Below are 25096 nucleotides of genomic sequence, written 5' to 3'. Positions count from 1 at the left end.
TTCAAAAAACAAAGTAGCTGGGACAAGTGACATTGGTAATGACAAGTGCTGTGCTGTTCAGGAACTAGAGCCCTCTGAACACCCAGAACATGTCATTTGTTTTCAATTTAATTAGTATGTAAGCATTCCCATACTCCACACTGTTCAGGAATTACTTTGGGCCAAGAACCTGAAGAGCTTTGCATTATTCTCTGTCTGAGGTGTAGCTGATCAGGGTTGGTTGTTCACATGAACTTCTGCACAACTAGCACCTCCTGTGAAAAATGTACAGGTCCCTAGAGCTTCCCTGGGAAGCCACGTTTAGCTACACCCTTAGAGCCAACAATGTCAACTATATGCAAGCTGTCTGCTCTAATAAATGTTGTCTCAGACATCCTGTGCTGTCACCTGTGTCCTCTGAAAAGCCCTTCCCATGGTTACTTAGCAGAAAGTCTATTAGTTCCAGCTGTGTGTCTGTCTAGGGTACAGCCGCCTCAACCTGCTGTAGCTATCACCTGAGACCTTCACAGTGAAAGGCAGAAATTTGTGCTTTTTCTGTCTGCCCTTCAGGATTTGGAAGATATCTTTTTTCCACAGCATGCACTGTCTACAGCAACCACTTCACATGATCATAAAGCCACCACAGAGCACAGCTTGGCAGTAATTGTTGTTTCTTAGTGTTGCTACGCATATATATCATTTGTGAAACACTGCCAATCCTAGATTCCAAAAAATCATACTTAGTTTTTGTTCACCTTTTTCTGTTTACTTACGTTGGCAAACCCCCACAGGTTATGATACCCGTTTCTGCTAGCACAGACAACGATCTACTGCATCTGAGCAGTGCTGAAAGTGTAACAGACTGGCACTGCCCCCCTTCTGGCACTGTTCTGACACCACTTTCCACCAGCACGCAAGGTATAGGCAATGGGGCTAACTGCGATACAGCTAACTGTCTGTGCCAGCTAAAGTGTGGCACACTGACGAGCATTACTTCGTGTATATCAAATTCATTGTCAGTAGATGCAAGACCTGAACCTTATAACGTTATAGTATTTTCCAATAAAGGCACCAGAGGAATATGAAAATGGCAGCATAGGGCTCCTTCATCAAGCCAGTGTAAACCTAAGTTACCCTTGTTCTAGAGGGTCAGTGTTTTCCACCAGCACACACTCTTCCCTTTAACATCGCTTGTATTTCTTTCTGACTATTGAGGGAGGCAGAGATGTCTCACGTTGCCTTCAGACTCTAAATGACTTTCCGCATCTTTAAACTATTTTCCTGCAACACTTCAAGGATCAGTTTTCTTCGTGCCTCGAAGAAGTGGTATCTAAATAGCTTTAAACTGAAACAGGGACAGAATAAGCTGTGCAAATCATTTTCTACTAGAGCCTTAATTACATCCTGCAGTGTCTCATCCTCAGCAAACCACCAGCAATAAAAGTCTGCATTTCATTTGAGAGTTGGGTTTTTTGTTTTGTTTTCCCCAATTGACATATACATAATCTAGCCTGGGACTTTGTTCCACTGCATTTTTGTCAAAGGCACTAGAGAGTGTGCCTGCAACTACTAAATCTTTCTCAGGTTCACATTCAATTTGCAAGTTATACAACTGTAGCTAAAGAAACAGACATTCTATTTGCAGGAAGGTGTTTGCCAGCTCCCCACTGGCTACGGCAGTAAGTGATTTATAATCAGTTTTAGTTAATATGGCCTCTCAAACAGATTTTAAAAAGTCTTTGCAGCCATGGCCTAAGGCCAAGACTTTTTCTATAGGAATATATTCAATTTTAGCTTATGTTGGTGCCTATGGTGCAACTGCAGAGGGAAATGGCTACAGTACTGAACACATCCTCTTGATGAGCCTAAGGACCTGATACTTCCTGAATGTGCCAGCTCCCCCCATGCTCCACCATTACAAATCTCTCCTTACACTGGGGTTTGTGCAGGGGTATTGGTGGCTTTTTTTCCCCCTTAATTCATCTTTTTGTGCTAAACCAAAGTCCTAAATTTTCTGATCTTCTCAAAGAACAGTGGATGTTGCCTGTTCCCTCGTTGGCAATACTAATATGAAGACTTGAATTATTACTCCTGACTCCATCTTTGTATGCATACTAATAAATCCCAGTTTGCACTAAAAAGGCGTCCCCCTTCCTTCTGTGGGCTGCTACACTGTGTTCCTATTACAAAGAATTCTTTGCAAGTCACTGCTGTCATGAGCACAGCCACCCCCTGGCACATACAAATTCCTCAAAGGATGAAACCACTGCAGTTCTTGCATCTTCTCTCAAGCTCTCAGAGGTGCATGCTGAAGGAACACAAATCAGCTACAAGTCCTCAGATTTGGACCTTCAGGTTTGAGCTACAGGTCCTTTGCTCCATTTTTCCCTTGGATCCTCTACTGTTCCCACTGCCAGAGCCCTGCTCATCTTCAAATCCTCGCAATCAACTGGATGACTTCCTTCACTGGGAAGTCTCAGATGGGGCTTCATCAAGAGTCAACTCTGCATGCTCCTGGACTTGTTTTCTCTCAGTCCATTAATTCTGCAAGCTCTACAGAACGGCAAGATTGGATTTCTAGTGTTAGTTCATGACCCTACCTCTTTCTGGGTGTCATTCTGGTACTCCAAATCACTTCTCATGTAGCACTGTTGTTGCTCTAACAGTCTCAATTAGCCTCCTTTGCTTAAAATAACTGAATATTCAATACCAAATACCCCGAGCCAGGTACTGCAGATGTGGCCACTTTCCTGAACTTACTAGCCACAGTCCATCGCCTCCGCAGCGCTGAGAGTTACAGGACACAAATCTCACAGCCCAAAGGGAAGAGAAGCTCCATGTTTATAAACAGAAATAGTCTTGTCTCTCTAGAAGCAATGCAGCTTCTTATGGGACCGGGCACACCCCCAAGAAGCCCTGGTAATGACAGCCAAGTTTTGAACCTCAGCAGCCTGTATAGCTTCCTTCCTCCCTTGCACAGCTGGGCTTTGAGACTACTGTCTGCACCAGCCTAGCCCCACAGATGATCAAGCATGAAAACTATGAAAAGCTACACACTGGCTGCCTCACAACTACTGAAAGCTTTATTTACAGTGCCTGGATATTTCCCTTCTTGCTAGCACTTTTTTTTATCTGCACCTAAACCTTCCTAGTTCTCCATATTTCTGAAGAACTTGAGTGCAGGTAGGGCAGTCATCCTTCACTCAGGATATTGTCCTAGTCCATATTCCGTATAATCAGAGTGCCAGGCATTAAACAAAACTCTGCTTTGTTTGATATCTGCATGCTAACTGCTTGCAAGATACAGCATAGACCAATATATAATAGAGCCAGTTCCAATGTGCTCTTACAGCACACCATCTTGATAACGCAGGAGGAAAGAGGAAGGTAGATTCAAAAAGTCCACACTGAAAAAGAAGCAAGAGGGGGCAATGATGGAACTTGTCTCAACCAATGAGCTATGGAGCCTGGTAAAACTGTGCCATCCCAAAAGCACTTGGAGAGAAGAGAATGGGACTTAAGAAAAAAATCACCATCAAGTTCAGAAAATTCAGGACTTCCTTTGTGTGTTTAGCACCAGAGGGTGGCTTAAGGGAGGAAAAAGCTCACCAGCCCCCCCTCACAAGCAGACAGTAGCAACTAGCAGAAAAGCTAGACTATAGCTTTGAGAGAAACTCAAGATCTAGAAAGTAAAACACTTTTTTTAGCTCAGTCTTATAAGCAGCTTAGAGAACCAAACCCTTTCCCAAGCACCCTCCTTCTAACCTACGTTGGATATGTAAAGCAAGGACACCAGACTTGCAGCCAAGTGATTTTCCACTCTAGGCAGATGGAACACGATGAAAGTCAGTTTGTGGGTGTTTGTGCTTGATTTGGCAGGAAAAAACATGAGAAGGACAGTGTTTGAGGGAAGGTATCAAAGATCAGAGCCAGATGCTCCTTCACAGAGCTCTGGATTTGCAGGAAATTAAACAGGTAGAGAAGGTGAGGCAAAGGGTGTGTTTGAAGTGAGAGTCAAGGGGCTCGAAGCTTACAGCCATCCAAGATGCTTGGGGGAAGCTACAGCACATTCCAAAACCACACCACAGTGGCCTGGGGTGCTTTCATTATACAAAGCCTGGGAGAGCAAAGGCTGTAAATGCAGCTTCAAAAGGAGCTTCATCTTAAAGTCTTAGCTCTCAGGCTCTATTAAACATTTATGCTAACTACCACTCCTACTCTTTGCCTCAGAGAAAGCACCCAAAATAACCTTTGCTACTGAGCAAACTACTACAGTTCTGCTGACTGTGTAAACGGACTAGCATGGAAGCTGTGAGAAACAACCAGAAACAGTGTTGGACAGCACACTGATGTGTCTATTTGGTGAGCAGGGAAAGAGCAGGAAAATCTGGTCTGGAACTTGAAGGGGAAGACAGAAAATAGTACCAGAAATAATGGGTGGATTAGATTTGTAGAAACAGGTAGGGCTGAGCGAGACCATTGGAGGCAAGCAAACATATCCAACATATCAGCCGTTTCTGCTTGATCCTACCTTAAGGTTCATACTTTTGGCAGAGTCTTCAGACGAGCCTCCGGTTTTGAGCCCATTACTACTAGAACTGTAGAAGCGACAGCAGAAGATGAAGAAACTGGATCCTGAGTAGAAAGCAAAAAGACGACAGAGGGATTCTAGCAGAAGTTGGAAAGGGATTAATTTCCTGATTTGCTGAAACATTCTTTGGCCATGCAACACAAGTTTAGGATGGAAATGTGAGACAGAAATACTCCAGATTTTCACTGTAGGAAGCTGTTACTACTAGTAGCAGACAACTATACCCACAACACATTCACTTACTCACATAGTTCACTCAGTTACCCAGCTGGAGCAACAGCTGAGTGGCCACCCCAGCTGTATGTATACTCAGTAGTGGGTAGCGCTGACACATTAGCAGCTTTTAGGTAGGTGTTGGGAAAGTCCCTCAAACTCATTTATTTCAAGAGATGCATATATAATCATGTAGTCTTTGTTTGCATACAGAAACCCCTGCCCTCTAATCACACAGCCCACTGTTGACACTAGCGTTTGCTTGTGGCCTTGCACAGATTCAGCAGATACTTGGTGCCCTAAGTTATCAAGCTTTTGCAGATTCAGCAGAACTACTAATGCCCAGAACTTACCAGTCTTCAGAAAACTTTCATACTTTCTCAGCATATACTTTTCCTCTTTGGCCTGTTTTCTGGTAACAGTTTCTCCACCCAAACCTACAGATACCTATAGAATCCATTCAGTCTCACACAAGAGGCCTTTGTGACAAATTTCATTGGTGGTTTGTGTGGCTAATCCTTCAGCCTTCCTGCTACATACAGGTGCAAACTTGGTGTAAAGCCTGCAAACAGGCTGCCTCCTATTAGTGAGCAACCACTGAGCCTCCTCTTAGGATCCGAAATGCCTTAACATGGATCTGGGCTAGGAAAGATGAAGGTTTGGTGTTCGCATTTGAACACGCAGACCCCAGGAAGAGGGATGGTCCATCCCAGACTCAACCTAGGGAGAAAATGTTGATCAAATGATCTGGATTTATGTGCCAGATAGAATAGTGCCTGCATAGCCCCTGCCCCTCTTACCTACCTTACTTGGCTGCTGATCAGTATGGCTATTACATCCAGGGCTTTGTTAATGAGCCTGTCTCCTGAAGACAGGCTGAGCTGACCCAAACATTAACTGTATTCTTAGAAATCATTTTGGAAGGAGACGGTCCTACACATATTACATTGATGGCTTTTGCAACGCTGATATCGCCAATTCTCAGTTCTAGTATTTCTTTCCCCCCTGCCCAAAGCCCACATTCCTGAAGTTGCAGGAAAGTTTACACAAGTGAACCTGAACTTTTACACCATAAGATTCATGACTTAATCCCAAGTGATTAAATTGAGTCAGGCCTTGGTAGTAGCAAGCAAGATGGTGGATTCTTGCTTTTGGGTACCTCTCTGCAACTCTTGTAGGCAGGCTAACACACACCGAGGAAAGAAGGCAAATTTTACTCTTTGGTCAAAATAAGCCTGGAAGTACCAGACAATGGGTGCTAGTAAAGATGGCTGACAAAACACTCTCCCCAGACCTGATCTGTGGTAAAACCCACCTCCATGCTCTTCAGTTGAGAGGTTCCTCCCCCAATCTTCCCCTCAAGTAGAGATAAGAGAAGGAGCCTTTTGCTTACACTTTGGAAGAAGCGTTTTTGGATGATTTCGGGTGTCCAGGGCAGTTCCAAAAAGCTCCCAAATCCACCGAGGGCTGCTAGATACATAGCAACCATATACAGCTCAGGAATTTCCCAAGCTGAAAATGGCTAAAGCTAGGAGAGTCTTTAGAGGAAGTGTCAGAAATACATGCTCTGCTCTTCTCTAGGCATCTCTTTTTTTGGCTCTTTCTTTCAGCACTCAGCTCCCAACTACTGTAAATAACAGTCGAGTTTCCCACAGGCGGGGCAGTCGCAGGTGTCGGCACAGCCGCTCTGCAATGGATAACCTCCCCCTGGGGAAACCACTGTCCTGGTCACAGTCTCCCTGCCAGGTCCCCAGTGCTCATGCCTTTATTTCAGGACGTTAAAAAAAATAGTAGTTTCGCAGCTCGACTTCTCCCAGAAAAAGCCCCGTGGGGGCTACACCGAGGGCAGCGCAGCTGGCGATGGCACAGCAGACGAAGCCCAGAGGGGCCCCACGCCCCACCACAGCCACCCTGCGGGGCTGGCCGGCCGGCCGGCCGCAGCGCCCCGCTGCCACGGCCCGGCTTTGCGTGGGCGCTCCGGGGACGGGCTGCCCCCGGCAGGAGCCCCCCCGACACCAGCCCCGCGGGGCAAAGGGGCCGCGCCGCCGCAGGAACTACAGCTCCCACGAGCCCCTGCGGCATGCTTCGCGCCCCCCCCGGCCACGGCAGCGCCGCCATCTTTGTGCGGGGCGGCCGCCATCTTTGGTTGGGGCGCGCCGCCCACCGCGGCGGCGGGACGCGCAGGCGCAGGGCGGTGCTGGCGGCGGCGGCATGGGGCGGGCGGCGGTGGCCCTGTGGGCGCTGGCGGCGGCTGCCGTGTGGCGGCCGGTGGCCGCGGCGGGCGGCCCGGCAGGTGAGCGAGCGGCGGGGGACGCCTCGGGGGCCCCGCGCGTCTCCCGAATACGCTGCTGCTGGGGTGGGGGAGCGGCCGCCGGCCTTTAGCCGTTAACCGTTAGCCTAACGGCGCGGTCCCCCCGGGGGGAGGGAGCCGGCGGGGCTCAGGGCCCGCCCTACCCCCGTCTCTTACCTCTCTACCTCAGCCGCCTGTGCCGACGACCCTCGCCCTTCCCTGCCTCCCTCCCGCCGCTCGCCGGGGCTGAGGCGCCCCCTCTCCGGCCCCGGGCAGCCTCCCGGCCCCTACCCCGCCGTGGGGGGAGAGGCTGCCTGCGCCAGGTTCCCTTTTATAGCGAGGCTGCCCCCAGGGTGCCAGGGTGCGGTGCTCGGTGCGCTGCCCCATCGCCGGCCGAGCCCGCACCCGTCAGCTGGGTGGCCCCAACTGGGTGCAGCCGGGCTGGTATCCTCGCGTGTGGCGGCTTCTTCCCTCCGTGTGCTTTGAGGGACTGCGGCTAACCTTAACTAGGGTTAAGGATATCACTTCCGGAGACGATTCTGTGCCCTTTGTTAACACTGGTAGAACTAGCAAGGTATGTGTGCCCCTCACAGGTGCGTAGCTGAGGAAGGAAAGCAAAAGAGTCTGACCGTTGATCTCTGTGAGCTGGAAGAATTAGAATTTGCCTTACTCTCTGCCTTTATTTCCTTCTTCTGGAGAGAAAATCACGTATAACATACGAGGGGGGATGTGCACCAATTCCTTATAATTACAGAGACGAATGCAGCTAAGCCACTTTAATAGTCATAGGTGTCTAATGCTTATTCCGGGAGTTGAGTTTGGTTTTGCAGTCTGGACTCAGCAAAAGAAAGAATCACTGACACCTAATTGAGGATTGTGTCGGTGGAGCAGTCAGGGTTTGAATGGCTGAATGAGTGAGTAGAGGTTCAGCTTCTTCCCATCTCTTGAGGTGGACAGAGCACGTTCTGTGTCAGGCACGCTCTAGTTCAGCTGCATGGAAAGTACTGAAGTGTGCTGTGGGATCATGGTGCATTGCGATTGCCGTGATATCAGCTGGACCAGAAATCCTGTTCAGCTCCCAGTAGTTGCTCTCGGAGTTTAATGGATAAATTCCTTTGACCTTTCTTTTCCTGTATATTTTAGATGCCAAATGGAAAACAATAACTGACCAAATTAACAAAGCTTTGGAGGTCTATAAGCCATGTGTGAAGGAGAATTGCAGCTGTCACCAAAGGTGAGAAACTGGTTTCCTTTTCCTGGACAGGCCCCTGCCCCTGAGAGGGAATACTCATTCTGGCACTGATGGGTGGGAATTAGCTATGGAATATTTGGGCTCTAAAGTGTCACACCTGCAGCCATCATAGGTCACAGTGCTTAGGAGGAGGAGGTTATTAATGGTACTGTGTGAAACGGTTTGGCTTCCAGCTTTCCAAGAGAAGGTGTGTCCGTGCGCAAACAGATCACTGTTCTTGTTGTCCAACTGAACAACGCAAACTGTGTCAGCGTCTTACATATGATCACACAATACACCCGTCCACGCAGCTGGTGATATTTCTGTGTTAATGATCCTCTTCTGCCTTCTCTCTCCATGGGATGTTGCTAACAAGTCTTTCTCTTGAGCTTTTAGAAGTGAAAGAGATCAGGAACATGCAAAATATTTTAAAATAACCAGATTAAGAAGGATTGTTAGCGAACACAGATTCCTTTGGTCTGATATTGTGCTGTTCCCTGGTACTTTGCGTGCTGCCTGTGTCAGGACAGGGCTTCCAGTGGAAGAAGGGAGGAGAGAATTGGAGGAACACTGTTTGGAGAGAGTTTAAATCACTGCCTGTGAGAATTGGAGAGGCAGTGGATATTTAACTACCTGACTTTCACACGAGCAAAGCATGATCCAGGAGGAGCTCGTTCAGGAGCTTCTACTGCCTATTTGTAATTGCGGAGCATTATGCGGAGTGCTAGCACTTTAAATGTCGGCCTGATCTTCCCATAGTGAATTTAATGGAGAGAGCTAGGACCTTTCGTATGTGAATGCAAGACGTTTGCAGGTAGTACAAGGGTAGGCTAAGCTGCCTTGTAGACCTAGCCAGACCAAACTTCACATCTGTTTCTACTGACTGAGCATGACTTCAGTATGGAGAACTTACATTACAGATGCCTAAGCCATAACTGCTGTGTGGGTAGGGGCTGTAGGACTGGTTTTTGTTTTTTGGGGGGTTTTTTTGCTTTTTTTATTTTTATATATATATATATATATATATACATACACACACACACACCCCTCTAAGCAGCTTTTTTTATTTAAAGGGGGAGACGGAGTACAGGAAAGAGTCGAAATCCTAATTCTTCTGTCTTTGGGATCAGGTTTCCAAACACAGATGCCCAGCTTTAATAAGTCTCCTATTTAAAAAAGTATCAGCTGTATCATTTATTTTAGGGATGAGATTGGGTGCTATATTGGCTTTTAATATCAAGTGAGTCTTATTAGGCAGCTGTCTGTACACTGTGTTTGGAGCTTTTGATCTTCACTGAAATACTGGTGAGGAAAAGTCTCTTTCAGTTTAGTCTTCCAGTCTTTTTGCTCAGTTCCAATTCTGATATAACTTGAAGATATCTCCTCAGCTTTAAACATATATGCTGTCATCTCCTGCCCACCTTTGGAGGTTGTAACCATCTGGGAAGGGGTTGTACCCAAACTTGCTTCAGAACATGATAATTGATAGTAACAGGAAGTTACAGTTGCTGTGGGCTCCAAACCTAGTGTAGTTCATTTAAGGGTTGTATTCTGTAGTGACAGGCATTATAAAAGAAGCAAGAAAAATTATATAGCATGTACACTGTGTAACACTAAAACTCAGTTAATTTTGTTAGCTGATTTGGAGATCTTTAAATGTGCTGCAGAACACTGAAAGCCGTACTTTTCCACATGTAGTAGATTCTACTTGTGTCTGGTTTTGTGCCAGTCAGTGGCCAACGACTGAAGGTCCGAACTTGTTAGTGACGACTGGAAGGTAGTGACCTAGATTAACGCGACATGGTTGTGCCATGAAGCTCTCTTGCTTTCCTCCTGTTTTCAAGCACATTACGTTTCCATCCTTGCCCGACAGCTCTTCCTGTGGATGGCCCATCTGTTATGCAGCAATTTTTTAAAGTAGTTTTACAATTTTATACCTGATAAATCTGTGTAGTGTTGTATTAAACCAAGGCTTCAATGCCAAAAAGTAGGGAGGAATTCTCCATGGCTCTTTTAATCTGTCAGTTTTCATAACTGTTCCAAGCAATTAGATCTGAGCACCTTTAGACTAAATTTACATAAACTGCATCCTCCTTCTCCTGTCTTTCATTACATTAGGTTTAGGTTAGGTTTGGTTTATATTTTCATATTAGGTTTATGTTTTCATACCTCATTCCTGGAGCTCACTGGTGATGTACAGATGTCACAGAGCATACTCTCCTTAGGCCTGGTCTTCTGGACTGGCTTTCACTGCACACAGCATGATTGGAGGATGCTGCTTTTTGGGACTAGACTCTTGACTTCTTTTTTATGGTCTATAAATACCATACAATACCATATAAATGGTATTGTATGAGGATTTTGGTCCTGATGTGGCCTGGCATTCCTGGAAGGCCAGAGCTCAAGCTGCAGGACTCAAAGGTTGTGAGCTGAAGACTTTTACTCATAACATGCCAGGGTGTGTACTTCTGGGGCAGTAACTGGAGTGTCTGTGTTAATTTAGCTTCAGAGTCCTGTATTGGGCTTTCTGTTCAGGCAAATGGCGCATAGATCATCAGAGAGCAAAGCTAGGACCTTTGTGTCTCTGAGTAACAGCTGTTTTGGGTGAGTTAAATCAAATCCTCTATTATGCCGCATGTAGCAGAGCTCCTGGAAGCTACACTGAGCTTACTTTAGCTAGAAGCCTCTCCTGCAGTAATTTACAGGCAGCATCTTCCCTACTGTGCCTAATGGTGGCTGACATTTGCTCTGTTTCAGCGTCTGGAAGCAGGACCTGGCTCCTTTTCAAGGTGGCATTTCCAAGGAGATAATATCAAATGTGGTGAGCCGGAAGCTTGGAACACACTACCAAATCATTAAGAACAAGTTGTATCGTGAGCATGACTGCATGTTCCCTGCAAGGTGAGAGTCATGCAGAATATCCTGTCTCCATAGCCAGGACACAAGAGTACTCCCAAGCCTGCCAAGTTAAAAGTCACTGAGCATGATGATATTTCAGAGTTCTGAATTCCTTATTGGGGCAGAAGCCTAGAAAATTGTGCGTGAGGTTGAAGCGTAGGCAAGAAGTAAAACTCAGTATTGTACCTCACTGTACAAAAGGTTAGATGATTGTGGGATCCCAGAGACAGCTGTGGATCAGGGTTGGTATAACAGGATGGGCTGCTTCATTGGCATCTGTGCTGTGTTGGGGCTCAGAGGCTGCTGTAGGCAGTTTCCAGCCTGAATTATTGCATGGCTCAGGTTCACCATCTCTCCTGCTTCCACATAGAGAGCAAAAGCCTTCAAGAGACTCCAGGAGTCTGCCTTCTTCTTACTGCTCTTTGCCACGTGTCATTTTTCCACAGATGCAGTGGAGTTGAGCATTTTCTTCTGGGGATCATCAGCCGCCTCCCAGACATGGAGATGGTGATCAATGTGAGAGACTACCCCCAGGTCCCCAAGTGGATGAAGCCCATTATCCCAGTCTTCTCCTTCAGTAAGGTGAGGGGTTCACATGCGGGGCATTTCCGAGACGTGCCTCTTCTTTTTTCTTTGGAACATATTTTTGAAGATGGTCCTCCAAAGATCTCCTTTGTGTCAAAACTGGTTGTTCTTTTTTGCTTTTTATGTTCCTTCCCACTTCCAGTTCTCTGGCACAGAGACTCAGAGTTTATTCAATAGAATATTTTTTTTTCCTCCTCATTAGCTCCTTTTCCAGGTCAAAAATGCACCTCTGCCTCAGTGGAGTGCTGCACAGCTGGATGAAATAGGTGCCAGCATCACTGTGATTTGCTACAGTGCCTCTGTTAAAATTGTAGCTGTGTTTTAACAGCGTTGTTAAAGGATTTGTGATCATCTGTCAGCTGTCATACAGCTAGTCTGAGTTAATATGTAAGTTTTAGTCATCTTTGTTGCTACCACAGATAAATATTTTTCATCTTTTCTGTAATGTTTCTGTCTTCTGTTAACCCTTTTGCCCTGGATTCTTTTCTCCATCTCCACACATGCGTGTACACGCACACACGCACCCACACACACCACACACACCCCCCTCTGCCTTTCCATTCCCAGACTGGAGAACTCTACTGTCTGTTTTTCTGCCTCTCCTGTTGTTAAACTTGAGTGTAGCAAATCATAGCCTCTCATCCTTTCCACCAAAATATCCTTAGACCTCACGCTTCAGCAAATCTTGATCTGGTTCAGTGTATGCCCAACATGCCCAAATCCTGCATTCTGTCTGTCTAACCCTGATCCTGACCCTGTCCTTGACTGAAACCCAGCAGACTGTAACAGGTGCAGAATGAAGCGATAAACCATTTGTTCTTGCTAGCTCAGAGACCCTAATCTATTTCTGCGAATTTTTGAGTATTCTACCCTAAACCCAGGTCTTTAGCTCATGCAGTCCAAACCCTCATATGATTCATAACCACTGTCTAGTAGTCCCCAGTCATCCTAAAACTATCTCCCAAAATTCTGACACAGCTTTGCAAGCACTGTCATTCAAGAACTGTGGTCGCTGCAAGATGCAGTAGTAAAGCTAACTGTGTCACCCCTTGACCCTAGCATAACCTTAATTCTAGCTGGCAGGACCCAAGTAGCTGCAGAATATGTTGCATTAGCTTAATCTTTGCAGCCATATTCATCATCCTGCCCTGGGTGGCTTGCAAGACCCAGCAAGACGCAAAGTTCTCCAGTCATTTTTGTACAACATGTGAACTGTCACCTCAGCCCTAGCCTTAACCGTAATGCAGTGATTCAGGCCCAGCTCACATGTAGACAGCCAGCGTTAGCCCCTATCAGAACGAGGAGGGGTCCAGCTTAGGTTTGATGCTGAAGGTATAAGGGATTGAAGAGTCGGCTTATTCTGCATCCTGGAAGGCCCACAGAGCTAAGCTGATGTCTGGAGTAATTGTGGTTTGATATCAGTGGTGATACAATGTGACCGAGAAGGAGAAGATCATAGAAGCACAGACTTATTTAGGTTGGAAGGGACCTCAGGAGGTTGTCTGGTCCAGTGCCCTACTCGGAGCAGGGCGAATTGGCTCAAGGCACTCAGGACCTCATCCTGCCCAGTTCTGCACATCCCTGAGGACAGGGGATCCACAGCTTTCCTGGGCACCTGCTCCTTCACAGTGCAAACGTGTTTCCTAATACCTAATTGCGATTACCTGCATCATAATCAATGTCTCTTGCCTCTCATTCTGTCTCAGTGCGCTTCTGAAAAGAGTCTGCCTGTATCTTTTCTGAACCCAGTAAGATAGGGTGTTCTTCTAGACACCGTAGAAGATAGCAATTAGATCACCTCAAGCCTTCTGTTCTTGTGGGTGAACAAACCTGGTTCTCTCGGTCTCATACAGCCTCTCTTCATGTGTCACGTGCCCAAGCCTCCTAACTACCTTGGTGGGCCTCCACAGGATTCTCTCCAGTATCTCCAGATGACAGATATTAAATGAGTAATTTGGGCAGAAAGTTTATTAGTAGTGCAGTGAAGTGGCCTATAGTCTGATTTCATGAAAGGTTTTGGTCTTATGTAAGTGCTGATCTTCCCACTGAATAAACAGGAATTTAAGCATTCACATAGGAGTGAGGAACTGAAATTCTTACATGTTGCGTCTTCGTCATGGTATATTCTTAAATGATCTCTGGGAAGTGTGAAATGAACTGAAGTACTGGAAACCTAAATGTCAAGGTGTCTAGAAGTGGCTTTATCACTGAGGAGATGATAATGCCTCTTAACCTATGATCCGTAGAAAACGTTTGTAGCTATACATAGGCACAGGTTTTTAGAAAGGTGAGTGGAGCTCAGCATCTTCTGATATTTACTAATCAGGTGTATTATGGATCTTTTTTGTTATTTCCCATCCACACATCTGGCACTAGTCCCTGAATGAGGTACAATGCAGATCTATTGATTCTGCAGACGGTTGTGGTATGAAAAATCAAGTATAATGTGTGCACGTGCACACAGCTGAACTCTGTGAGCAAATGCCTTCCCAGCAGTAGAAGAGCAGCACTGCTAACTTGCTGACAGGAAGGCACAATGTTGAAAATCGAAAAAACTGAAGCCAAAATGTGACTCTTCTCTCACTGATAACAACTTGGCCTGATACCAAACTGAATTATTTATCCCAAAGAAAAATTTCATAGTTGTTGAAAATAAGCAAGAGAACAACTACTCTTTGGATGGCTGGTTTAGCATTTGAAGGCATGACAACCACATATTGTCCTGCAGCAAGCTGCAGCCTTTTTAGCTTCATAGAAATGTTTAGGTTGGAAGGGACCTCAGGGGGTCATTTGGTCCAGTGCCCTACTCAGAGCAGGACTAATTATCAGATATACATGCTGAAATAACACTTGCTTTTCTCTATTGGGGTTATCTTCATATGATCCCCAGCAAAACAGGAGTGACTGCGGAGCTCCAGTGATTGCTTTTGGAACAGTAATGGAGAAAACAGAGAGAATTCCTGAAAGGGACCTCCTTTACTGACAGACTGGGTCAGAAAACTGAGGTAAATATTACTCATACTCTTAGATTGCTCTTAACTACAGTCTCCTTTTTCTTAAGACACCTGAGTACAATGATATCATGTATCCTGCCTGGACGTTTTGGGAAGGAGGACCAGCTGTTTGGCCAATTTACCCAACAGGTTTAGGGCGCTGGGACCTCATGAGAGAGGACCTCAGAAGGTATGTATTTGGAAGGAAGATGTGCGGGGGGAGACATAACAGTAAATATATCTTCGTAAAAGCCTTCCAGCACTGGGGCAGCTTTAGGGCGACGCTGAAGTCGAAGACCACAGGTCTGTTGGCCTGGGGTCGGAGCTGCTGGCTGTCGTAAATAAGAATTCTCCATGGAAACCTTGAATGGTGTAGCTAGAAGTTATAATTAGCTTCTCTGTTTCCAACCCTTTAGCAAGGAATGCTGTCGCAGCCGGATTATCATTTTCAGTAGAATAGGGTTGGTCAATAAAGCAGTAGTTGTTATCTCCAGCCTGCAGAAATCTCCCCTGACACGTGGGAATGTTTTCCTTTGTTTCCAGCTACTTCTATAGGATCCATGTTTTTCTCAGTGCAGGGATGATCCAGGATGTTTGTATAAGCCTCTGGAAGGGTGAAGGAAAAGTCTTCCTCAGATCTACCTTCACTTGAGGGCTGCTGTTGTGCAACAGAGAAACCTGGAATCATTCCCAGGGAGCAAGAGTCATTACTGGGCTGAGATGGGCTAGTAAGACAGATGTTTCTGACAGGAAGTCTATCTTTTGGCAAGATCTTTGACTGTTAGCAGAATAAGGAGTTATTTCTCCTGGAAAGGGACATATGAAGGATGTAACAGCAAGTGAAAATAGAAACACAACAAGAAAAAAATCTTGATGTATAGATGAGTTGACATCAGAATGTTGGGCTATACGTCCCTCTTCAAAATCTGAAGATTTATGGGACTAATCATAGCTGAACGCCAATGTGATATAATGTAGTTAAGGTCCAAAGCATTTACTTATCCTGGCATTCCAGTGGAGCTTACTGACATCGCTGGCTTACATGCAGATGCAAAGATCAACCTGCACAAGTCAGGTTGAGGATCAGGACCTACATATCTGGCCAGGTGCAACAACAAAAAAAAAAAAAAAAGAATAATGGTGAGTTCCTGAGAGGCAGGAACGTGACCACATTATAAAAAACAAAGCATATCAGAGCTATTTTGAAGGACTTACTTAAATTTAAAGGAAAATTTATTTGGGGAAACAATGAGCCCGTGTGTTTTAAACACAAAACAACATTTTGTTTGGAAAAAGAGGGGTATGACAATGGTTAGAAACTCTGTAGTCGTTTTGTACTATCCATATTCAGTGAAACGAAGAAAAGTAAAGCAGCAATGTAAAAAGTATATTCAAATTTTTGGAAAATGTTAATATGCTTAAAGAAGGTTTGATAAGGGTTTTTGTGAGTAATTTATTCTTTTGACGGTGGCTCTGAAAAGTAGCCTATATCATGTTGCCTTGAACACAACTATTCACAGGAAAACCTGTTTCATTGGACCTGGCTGAGAGTTTTTCCCTGCTATAATGAAGAAAGTGATTGCCATCAATAATGAAGAATAATAAAATGAGATCAAGCTGTGAAAATTGATGAGAGCACTGTTTCATGGTTTTATTAAATCATTTTTTGCCATATATAAAAAATATTTTCAGATCTGCAGAAAAATGGCCATGGATGAAAAAAATCTCCAAAGGATATTTCCGAGGATCCAGGTGAGCATATTTTCCTACAGCAGGAGATTCTGCCAGTATATGCCATGTCAGCTATCTGTATGTGCAGATTTCTGTATCTCCAAGACCTAAACGAGTGTTACTCAGAATAGATTTTTTTAAAAATAAGTGAGACATTTTGTTTAGCAGCATTTCACCGTTAGTGAATCTCCTTAAGAGCCGCTATTTGCAACTAATTTATTACAATAAGTTGAATACTGGAAACAGAAGTTGTGATGAATTTGCTGCTTTATTTCTTAATGAGTAAAACTGTCTGCCTAGGAACCAGCTTCTTTTCTTCTGTGGTGGGAACTGCAGGTGCATGCTACAAATGTGAAGATTTGGTATTGCTGTACTGGCTTCTTGACAATGTGAATTCTTCATTCTCTGCGAAAGTACTCTTCAGTGAATCACCAAGTGTTCTTGCTTTAGTTACCTGAGAGTTGGGGGTAAGAGAGGAGTAGGTTTTCTCCCTCTCTGCAGTGACAATTTGAAAATGGTGTTAACCCCTACTTGTCTTCATTCCTCCAATACAGTTGGGTTTTAGGGGTAGACTTGATATCTGACTATTAATAGGTAGGCTCGGGAGATCACAAGGAGTAAGTCTCAGGGAACTCATAACCTTGTTTATCAGTAGTCTTTTAAATTAATGTGTCAGAGGGATCAGCACCAAAGATGCTTAGCATCTCTTAACTCCCCTGATTTGGGAAGGGGAGTTGAACTATTCAGTACCTATCGATATCAAGCCTGAAGGAAAAACATGTCTGCTCATTTGTCCTGGGAATTGCTTAAAATAATGCTATTACGTATTTAGGCTTTTACCGTAAGTGAAAGAAAGAAACAAGGCCTCAAATCCTTCCAGTACACGTAACCCTTTCTTTTCTGTTAATCCACCTGTGGATAGAAGTATACTGTAGGATAGGCACTTAAAAAGTGTTTTCTGGGGACATAAAAAGGGCAGCCTCATGAAGAGGTAGGGGTCTTGAGTCCTGTAGTTTGTCAGCTGTGTTGGGTCAGATGGACTGAGAAGGAGTGATGGCATTTCTTTTGCAGAACGAGCCCTGAGAGAGATCCCCTCATTCTGCTGTCCCGAGAAAACCCAGAACTCGTTGATGCTGAGTACACTAAAAACCAGGCCTGGAAATCTGAAAAGGTATTTATGTTTTATGTCTTTTGGGGGTGCAGGCCACAAAGGACTTTGCAAGATGGCTTTGATGGTTGAGATGCGTCCTGTTGGAGAGTTGTGGACGTTCCTCTAGAGTGGGGGAAGCTTGTACTTCTACTGATGGCCACACCTCTCTGGTGGATGAAAGGAAGGAGCCTCTAGAGTCTGGTGGGCCAGCTATTTTTTCCACCTACAAGTTTTGCTGAAGAAAGGCAGAACACTTTTTTTTTTTTTTTTAAAAAAAAAAAAAAGAACCGTTAGAGCGCAGCTCTCTCTGTAGCGGTGAAGGAAGAGACTAAGGAAGAGACTAAGGCCATACTCTAGGATCCCGCTGAGTGAACTGCTTACTAGATCCTGAAGTGTTTAAAACCTGTTAGTAAGATTCCAGGCTCTGCCCTTCAGTTTTGGGGTCTCCCTCCACTCTTTGAGTTGTAAGCCTGCTGCTGTTCAACCCTTTCCCTGTGCCCATCCCTTCTGCCTCCATTGCTACAAAATTAGCTTAGCTTTCCCCTTCCAGCCCCAGACTGCCTGTGTGTTGCTCTGTCTTTTTAAACCTTTTTCTCTCATCTTTTTATCTTGTTGCTGATAACTTTCTGATAACTATTGCTTGTTAAGTTTTTAGTTTTATAGTTACCCCACAGTCCAGCTCTCTCCAGACAGTCTTGGCTAATCCAGTTACGTTTGGCTTCAGACAGTCCATTGTCCTAAGCTGTTTTCAGCTCTGTAGCTGCCAATTTAATGTTATCGTTACTCTGTTGTTCGCTTACAGGCAGTGTGTAAGTTAACTGAACTTTTTTTTTCCCCAGTTGAAGGACTGGGAATTCTTTAGAACACTTCTAAAAGCCCACCAGAGAAGGCTTTCTCATAAGCGGAGATGGAAGGTTTTGAGATTTCAGCTTTATTTCTAGTTACCTGAGAAGGAAAATGAATATAAAATCACCATGTAAAATGTTTTTTTAATTCCCTTTGTTTTAAGGATACCCTAGGGAAACCTCCTGCAAAGGAAATTCCACTGGTTGATCACTGCAAATACAAGTAAGAGCTTTGATCAGTAAAGCTGTTCAAGGGCTATATATTATTACTTTGCTTGCATGGTCTTTTGTCTATCTCTCTTTTTTTTTTTTTTTTTTTCCCTCCCTAAGATCCAGTTTCTGCAACAAATTCCATGCAGATAGGAAAGCATGTGAACAGACATGGAGCCAGTTGAAAATCAGGGAGCTTAGCTTGGCCACTTTCAGTATCAGCTTTCTCCATCAGGTCTGGAGAAGCAAAGTGGTTTGGGGAGAATAAAGATCTTAGATCACTAATAAACAAAAATATAGATTGAAAATGCATTTTTAATAGATTTTTTTTAAATCAAAAAGTCTTAAATCAATTTTTCTTTAAATTCCTGTACCAAATTTGTGAGTTCAAAGTTATTTTTTTGGTGCTGCAGTCATAGCATTAGTATCTTCAAAGCCATAAGGAACTAAGGAATCATGCCTTGATATGCATGTGCAGGCAAGTGTTGCCATTGGATGTTTATAATGAAAGAGAGAACCTGAAATATGATTGGGCAGATACAGTATTCATTCATGCTTCATATGTTCTCTGTGAAAATGTGGGTTTGATTTCCAAAGAGTTATTTTTTCATCTTTTTTTGGTTTAATATTTTTGTGGTTTTCTTTGTAAAAATATAGAGTATTAGTTTGTATGCACTTATATGTCTGACGTTTAAATTTTTCTTTTGCTTTATAATGATTTAGTGATGATTCTACAAGCTAAAATCTGCTGATACAAGAACTCAGTTGTCTGGCTGGATCTGTGTTTTTGTGCAAATGTGATTACTTTTTCTCATTTTACATTCTACTAGACTGTTCCCCAGACTTCTCCCTTCTGGTACACGTAGATTTCCCAAACTCCTGATGCCTCCAAGCCCCTTTGTACAGAACAGGCTGTGAGAGATATCTTCACACACTTTTGTCATAGCTCAATTTGATAACAGTCATCAGTAGTCTTTGCCAGCAGCGTGGAGTCTGTCCTGAACGATTAGTGCCTACAATGGTCCTGCATTATTGGACTGCGGGTGGAAAAACACAGGTATGGAGAGGCTGTAATAAGCCTACCTACAGCAGCTCTCTAACTTAGAAGTCATGCTTCCATCTGTCCATGGGTTGTGAGAGCCAAAGTCTGGTAGGTTTGACTTGAATTTCTCACTGCCTCCTTCAAAGTACGTGCCCTACTAGACTGTCTGAGAGCAGCCCTCAGACTTGGCTGAGGTCATAGATGATGGGAGCAATGTCTGAAATTGGATGGAGGCATTTCTTCACTTCCAGACCACTGTTCTTGTCACGTTTCTGTGTGTGTTCATGCAGCTTCTAACACAATGGGCTCCTCATCCCTGCCTTGAGCTCCTAGGTACTACTACAGTAATACAAAGAATCCGCAATAATTGTAGATCTACTTCCTTCCACTTAGTGCTGGGCTGAGTTTAGTTATAATCCCATTGCACCCAGAATAGCTATGTTAAAGGAAGAGCTCCCTTCCCCCAGCCCAAAATGTTTGACTTCAAAGATCAGTTACATATATTGAGGGGTTTACCCACAGGAAAAACAGCTTTACGTATTATTGGAGAAACATGGATTTCAGAAGCAAACAAACATACACAAACATGTCTTTGATATACAGCTTGCTAACAAAAATCCCCCCTCTCCCAAATCTAAGTCCATTTTACTAATTTGACAGAAAATACTGAAAACAGGGTTGTTGATTCTCTCTTATCGGCAAAATCATCTCTTCAGTGCTAGCCTGTTTCATCTCCTAGGTTTGCCTTCCCAAGTTAATATTGTTTCCATTCAGATTAAAGCAGGACCCCAGGAAAAAAAGAAGGCTGGGATAGATATGGCAAAGCAGAACAATGAATAAGAAAGTCCATTGCAAGAGGTGTGGGGAAAGAGCTCCTTGTGGGAACAGAATGTTGGGAGTTGCATTGAACCACAGGAACAGTGTCAAAGTTGTGACCCTCCATGCCATTTTAGCTGTGGTCTGTGAGGTCGTCTTTGGTTTGTCACAGGTGGATGTCTGTATCAGAGCGAAAGCTTCAGCCCTAGACTTTCTCCCTCAATCCTGACAGGCATCAGAAACTCAGCCAGTACATCCTTAACTTCAGCTTTCCTTTACTATGAGTAGCTTCAAAAAACGTCTTCCCTTTCCTCTAGTGACAGGTGCTTAACTCAGTGTGAGAGAAACCCTCCTGTCTGTTATCTGTGAGAGAAGGTTGACCTCCTACTCAGAGGCCAATGTCTTAGTAGGGCAGGTAGTATTTCCTTGTAAAGTGCCAGGTGTAACTAGGTCCCTCTCTTTGCTTATCTTTTTAAAGGTACCTGTTTAATTTCCGGGGAGTGGCTGCCAGCTTCCGGTTCAAACATCTTTTCTTGTGTGGTTCACTTGTGTTTCACGTTGGAGAAGAGTGGTTGGAGTTCTTCTACCCCCAGCTGAAGCCTTGGGTCCACTACATCCCAGTCAAATCAGACCTCTCTGATGTCAGGTGCAAGACCTACAGTGTGCTCCGCAGAGCACTGCATGCAATAGAAAAACACTGCTATGTTTGGAAAGGTGGTTTGGTTTGTATTACGCTAAGAAGTGCCTCCACTCCAAAGAAGCAGGCAAAAGCACCTGGAGGTCATGTTCTTTTCTCTTTATAACTACCCTCAAAGAATCCTATGTTCGTATTACTTAGAGAGTCTGAGTTTCACTGTGGTATGTAGGTCTTCCACCTCCACTGAAATCAGCAGGTACTAGGTACTTTAATATGTATGAAGCACAGGTGAAGGGAAGAGGAATATGTCGCTGGGCGAAATGTGTCAGCTCGCCGAGTTCAGCTTGCTCTCTAGGGCTGTTATGGAATAACTGGGAATGGCAAGTTTCTTCTGTGCTCTGAAATGAGGAGGACCAATCCTTCACTTGGTTGTAAATCCTTAGTCTGTCTCATCCTGTGCAGTAGTCTAGCCAAGGTCTAATGCTCTCTGTTGAGCTAGATGTTTCTTAGCAATTTTTTGTCTTCATTTTAGGGAGCTATTGCAGTTTGTAAAGGAAAATGATGCCATAGCACAAGAAATTTCGGAGAGGTAAGTTGTATTTCCTCTCTGGCTGTCAGGCACTCTTCTTCTGAAACACCTATCAAAGACAGCCTCGTGCTAATAGGGTAGAGTATATTTATCTTCTGCAGTAACAGCAGGGGGATTGGAGAACTCGTAATAGGGGGAAGAGGAAAACAAGATTATATATTCAGGTCTTCAGTTCGGATGTGATCCATGTCAGGAATCGCACTGCACACTATGAGAAGTTAGCAGCTTTGGTCTCGGTATGAAAAGAGTCGACCCCTGGGAACCGTGTCTGCATTATGAACATTATATATCCAGGCTGGCAGTGACTAGCTTTTGAAGCAGCATGACCCACTGTTGCTCAGGGTGTATCTGGGATAATGAATATTACTTCAGATAGCAAATACCATCTTGAGGATAACAAAAGCATTGCAAGTGTCAGAGCAATGAGGGTAAATGAAAATTGCGAAATTAAAATAGATAGTACAGAGCAATGCATGCTGTTTTGCATCGAAAAACAGAAGAGTGAAAGTTGGTATACATATAAAACAAAACCATGGACTCTTGTAGGAACTGGAAGTTGGTTCTGACTGTGTCTTGTGTGTCTCTAGGGGACGCCAGTTCATCACTGAGCACTTGCAGATAGAGGATATCTCTTGCTACTGGGAGCATCTGCTGTCTGAGTATTCCCAAGCCTTGACTTACAAAGTGAAAAGGAAGAACAACTACAACGAGATTACTTCAGAACGACTGAAAACAGAACTGTAGAGACTTTGGTGGTTTTCTTTTCAGCTCAAACTGATCTCTGTGGAAATCTAAAGATCAGTGTACCTTCTTTCTTGTCCTCCTGGGCTTATTATCCTTTACACTAAAACTACAGAGAACAGCAATAGGCTAACTTTAAAAGTCTTCCCGTACAGTGGGACCCACTTAAACTGTTGCCATAAGACCATTAAGTAGACTGTTGGATAATGGGTACTTAATGGAGTGGTTATGCTGGTGCCTGGAATAGGGTAGTAAGCGTTTGGGACTTTGTTACTACCTGTCTTTGCCTCAGAATAATCCTAACTCCCATCCAGTCAATGCGGGACCTTTTCTGTTAATTTTACTGGACTTTTCATCAAGTCCTCTGTAATTGTGGACAAGGCGCAAAGACTGTGAGCCCTGCTCAGCTGGGAGATACGTGCCCATTTTTGGCAGATTGGCAGTGTTTTCTTACGTGTGTGATGGCATTTGGGACGTTATGCGTTCCCTGACAGAAGCAGTGACTAGGTTTTGGGGTAACCTTTTTAGATAGCTTAAGACTTAGTTTTCTTTTCGGAAGTTTATGTCAGGTTTCTAAAGCAAAGCTGTAATGGACAGTTAAAAGGACAAGTTCTCCTTGCACACATAAATTACCTACCTCATAGGGGATCCAGTGGTGGTGATGATGCTACCACAGTGCTAAATCTGAGTAGCAGACAATGGCAACTGACATAAAGACAGTCCGTCCTCTGACAGATGAGCTTATCTGGATGCACGCACAGCTATGCAAAACTGAGCCTCTGCTAACAGGCTCTCGCCAGTCCACTGGCCAGATGTCTTAGGACCCTTGGGAACCTAGGGAAAGTATTTGCAGGGATAGATTCAGTTCTTCTTTGTTCCAGATGTTCACAGCGTCTTTGTTCTGATCCCTTTCTATAATCTTTTCTAGTTCTTTTTTTGAGGCTGGTAGCTCCACTGCTTGCTTCAGCATTTGCTTTTCTTTCCCCCAGCTGTTAGATTCCTTTTCTTATCTCCTTCAGACTGGTTTAGGAAATGTCTTCAGTCACACAATGGCAGCTACTCCTCACATTATTCATTTTGAGTTCGGTCACAGGTTGCTTGTGCTGATTAACTGATTTATACCAACTAACGGCTGCTCAGCCCATAGTGAATAGAATTTTTAAAATGTTTTGTGGTCCCTGTGTCAAGAGGGGCCTGGTGGAGAGCAGCATGTTCTCTGGCACCCAGAGAAATTCAGTTCCTCCTGCTTGTAGCTTGCTCAATAACGTCAAAGCCTTGCATTAAAACATTATGTTTCCTAGTGGAAAAGAGCTAGGCATTGTGCTGCTTCCTGACCTGGCTGTCTAGGCCCCTTTAGCTGTTGAGCCGTTTGCCCATATGCTTTGGGATCACTGCTCCTTCTTGTGCCACAGATTGTCTGCATCAGCGGGGTCAGTGACCAGTGGCCTAAGCATGTCTTTTGGGCATGCACCTGTCAGTCGGGCACAGTTCTTAGCAGAGTCCTCCCTAAGCCTTCAGAGGCCTGACTGCAGAGAAGCAACTGCTAAGACTAGCCTGAAACAGAGCAGTGTAAGCTGCAGTGTGGGATCCCGTGAGGCGTCTGCATCCCAAGTGGGCGCCCTTGCTTATAAAGGGGCCTCATGTCTTAGGAAGTTGCACATTAATGGAAGGGAAGAGCGAATGCTAGCAACAGCTCATAATCTTCTCCACAGTCAGTTTGGATCAGAGAAGAAGAAAATGTTCCAAAGAAAAGTAACGCTAAGTAAACATACACATGCATGCGCTGACGAGGCCTTAGCAGCACTGCCAAGCTCTGGTACAGGGAAATAACTGTCAGACATATTAGTCAAACTCCAGTTGCTGGAGCAACATACCAGTTTCAGGACCACTGTCTGGGTTATCCCAGTGTACAAAGAAAACAAATTAGGGTATTAAAACAGTTTGTTTTCTGAGGGGAAAAAACTGTAAGAGTGGAAGGGGTTTTCTGGTTTTGCATTTTTAGTCAACAAAGAGCAACCTGAGAAATTGAAACGACTATGTAGAATATTTTAAACCATTTTTAATGAAGGGCTTTTGGATTAAAAACAAAAAAGTGTTGTTGGATACATCATTTTTTAATCTGAAGAATAATTTTGTTGTAATAAAGATCTGGACAACCACCAGCTGTTTCATCTAAGAAGTTGAAATGTGTCTTTGCTTTTTCTCTTTGATGGTAACATTTAGGGTGTCTCAGTGGAGTGGATGAAAGAGAGAGCTCTTCCCACCTAAGTCTCTCCTTAAAGTCTAGCTAACGGTGGCTAAAAACTTTCCACTGGTTGTTCAATAGCCCGTGTGAATCGGTACATACTTTTCAGTCTACTTCCTTTTTCACATTACTAAGACAGCCATAATTAATAGGGCTCTCAGCTGCCGGTCTTGGCAGATGGGACAATGCCTGAACGGGCAGCGAGATCGCTTGGAGAGGTGGTGAGCCCTTCCTCACAAGTAGGATTTAGATAAAGGATGGAGTGGTATGTGAAAGCTGTTCTGCAAGTATGGTATTTGTACTGCTGTAG

General features: G+C 44.3%; 1 protein-coding gene across 2 annotated transcripts; it reads left to right on the top strand.

The window, feature by feature from the left end:
- Positions 1 to 6962: 6962 nt before the first annotated feature.
- Positions 6963 to 23507, top strand: POGLUT1 (protein O-glucosyltransferase 1). 2 transcript variants are annotated; one of them, XM_068910248.1, is made up of 11 exons: positions 6963 to 7076; positions 8217 to 8307; positions 11062 to 11205; positions 11649 to 11784; positions 14849 to 14970; positions 16473 to 16532; positions 17583 to 17682; positions 18671 to 18729; positions 21053 to 21220; positions 21744 to 21800; positions 22388 to 23507. In XM_068910248.1, exons 1-11 carry the CDS (start codon positions 6995 to 6997, stop codon positions 22542 to 22544), a joined length of 1176 nt encoding a protein of 391 aa, XP_068766349.1. In that variant the 5' UTR covers positions 6963 to 6994; the 3' UTR covers positions 22545 to 23507. The 2 variants fall into 2 exon arrangements, with proteins under 2 accessions (XP_068766349.1, XP_068766359.1); XM_068910258.1 differs by lacking the exon at positions 21053 to 21220 and having other exon boundaries at positions 6972 to 7076.
- Positions 23508 to 25096: the final 1589 nt, after the last annotated feature.

This window comes from Struthio camelus, chromosome 1, assembly GCF_040807025.1.
Source record: "Struthio camelus isolate bStrCam1 chromosome 1, bStrCam1.hap1, whole genome shotgun sequence".
Lineage (NCBI taxonomy): Eukaryota > Metazoa > Chordata > Aves > Struthioniformes > Struthionidae > Struthio > Struthio camelus.
The sequence above is the reverse complement of the archived record's forward strand: the minus strand, read 5'-3'. Positions and strand labels throughout refer to the sequence as shown.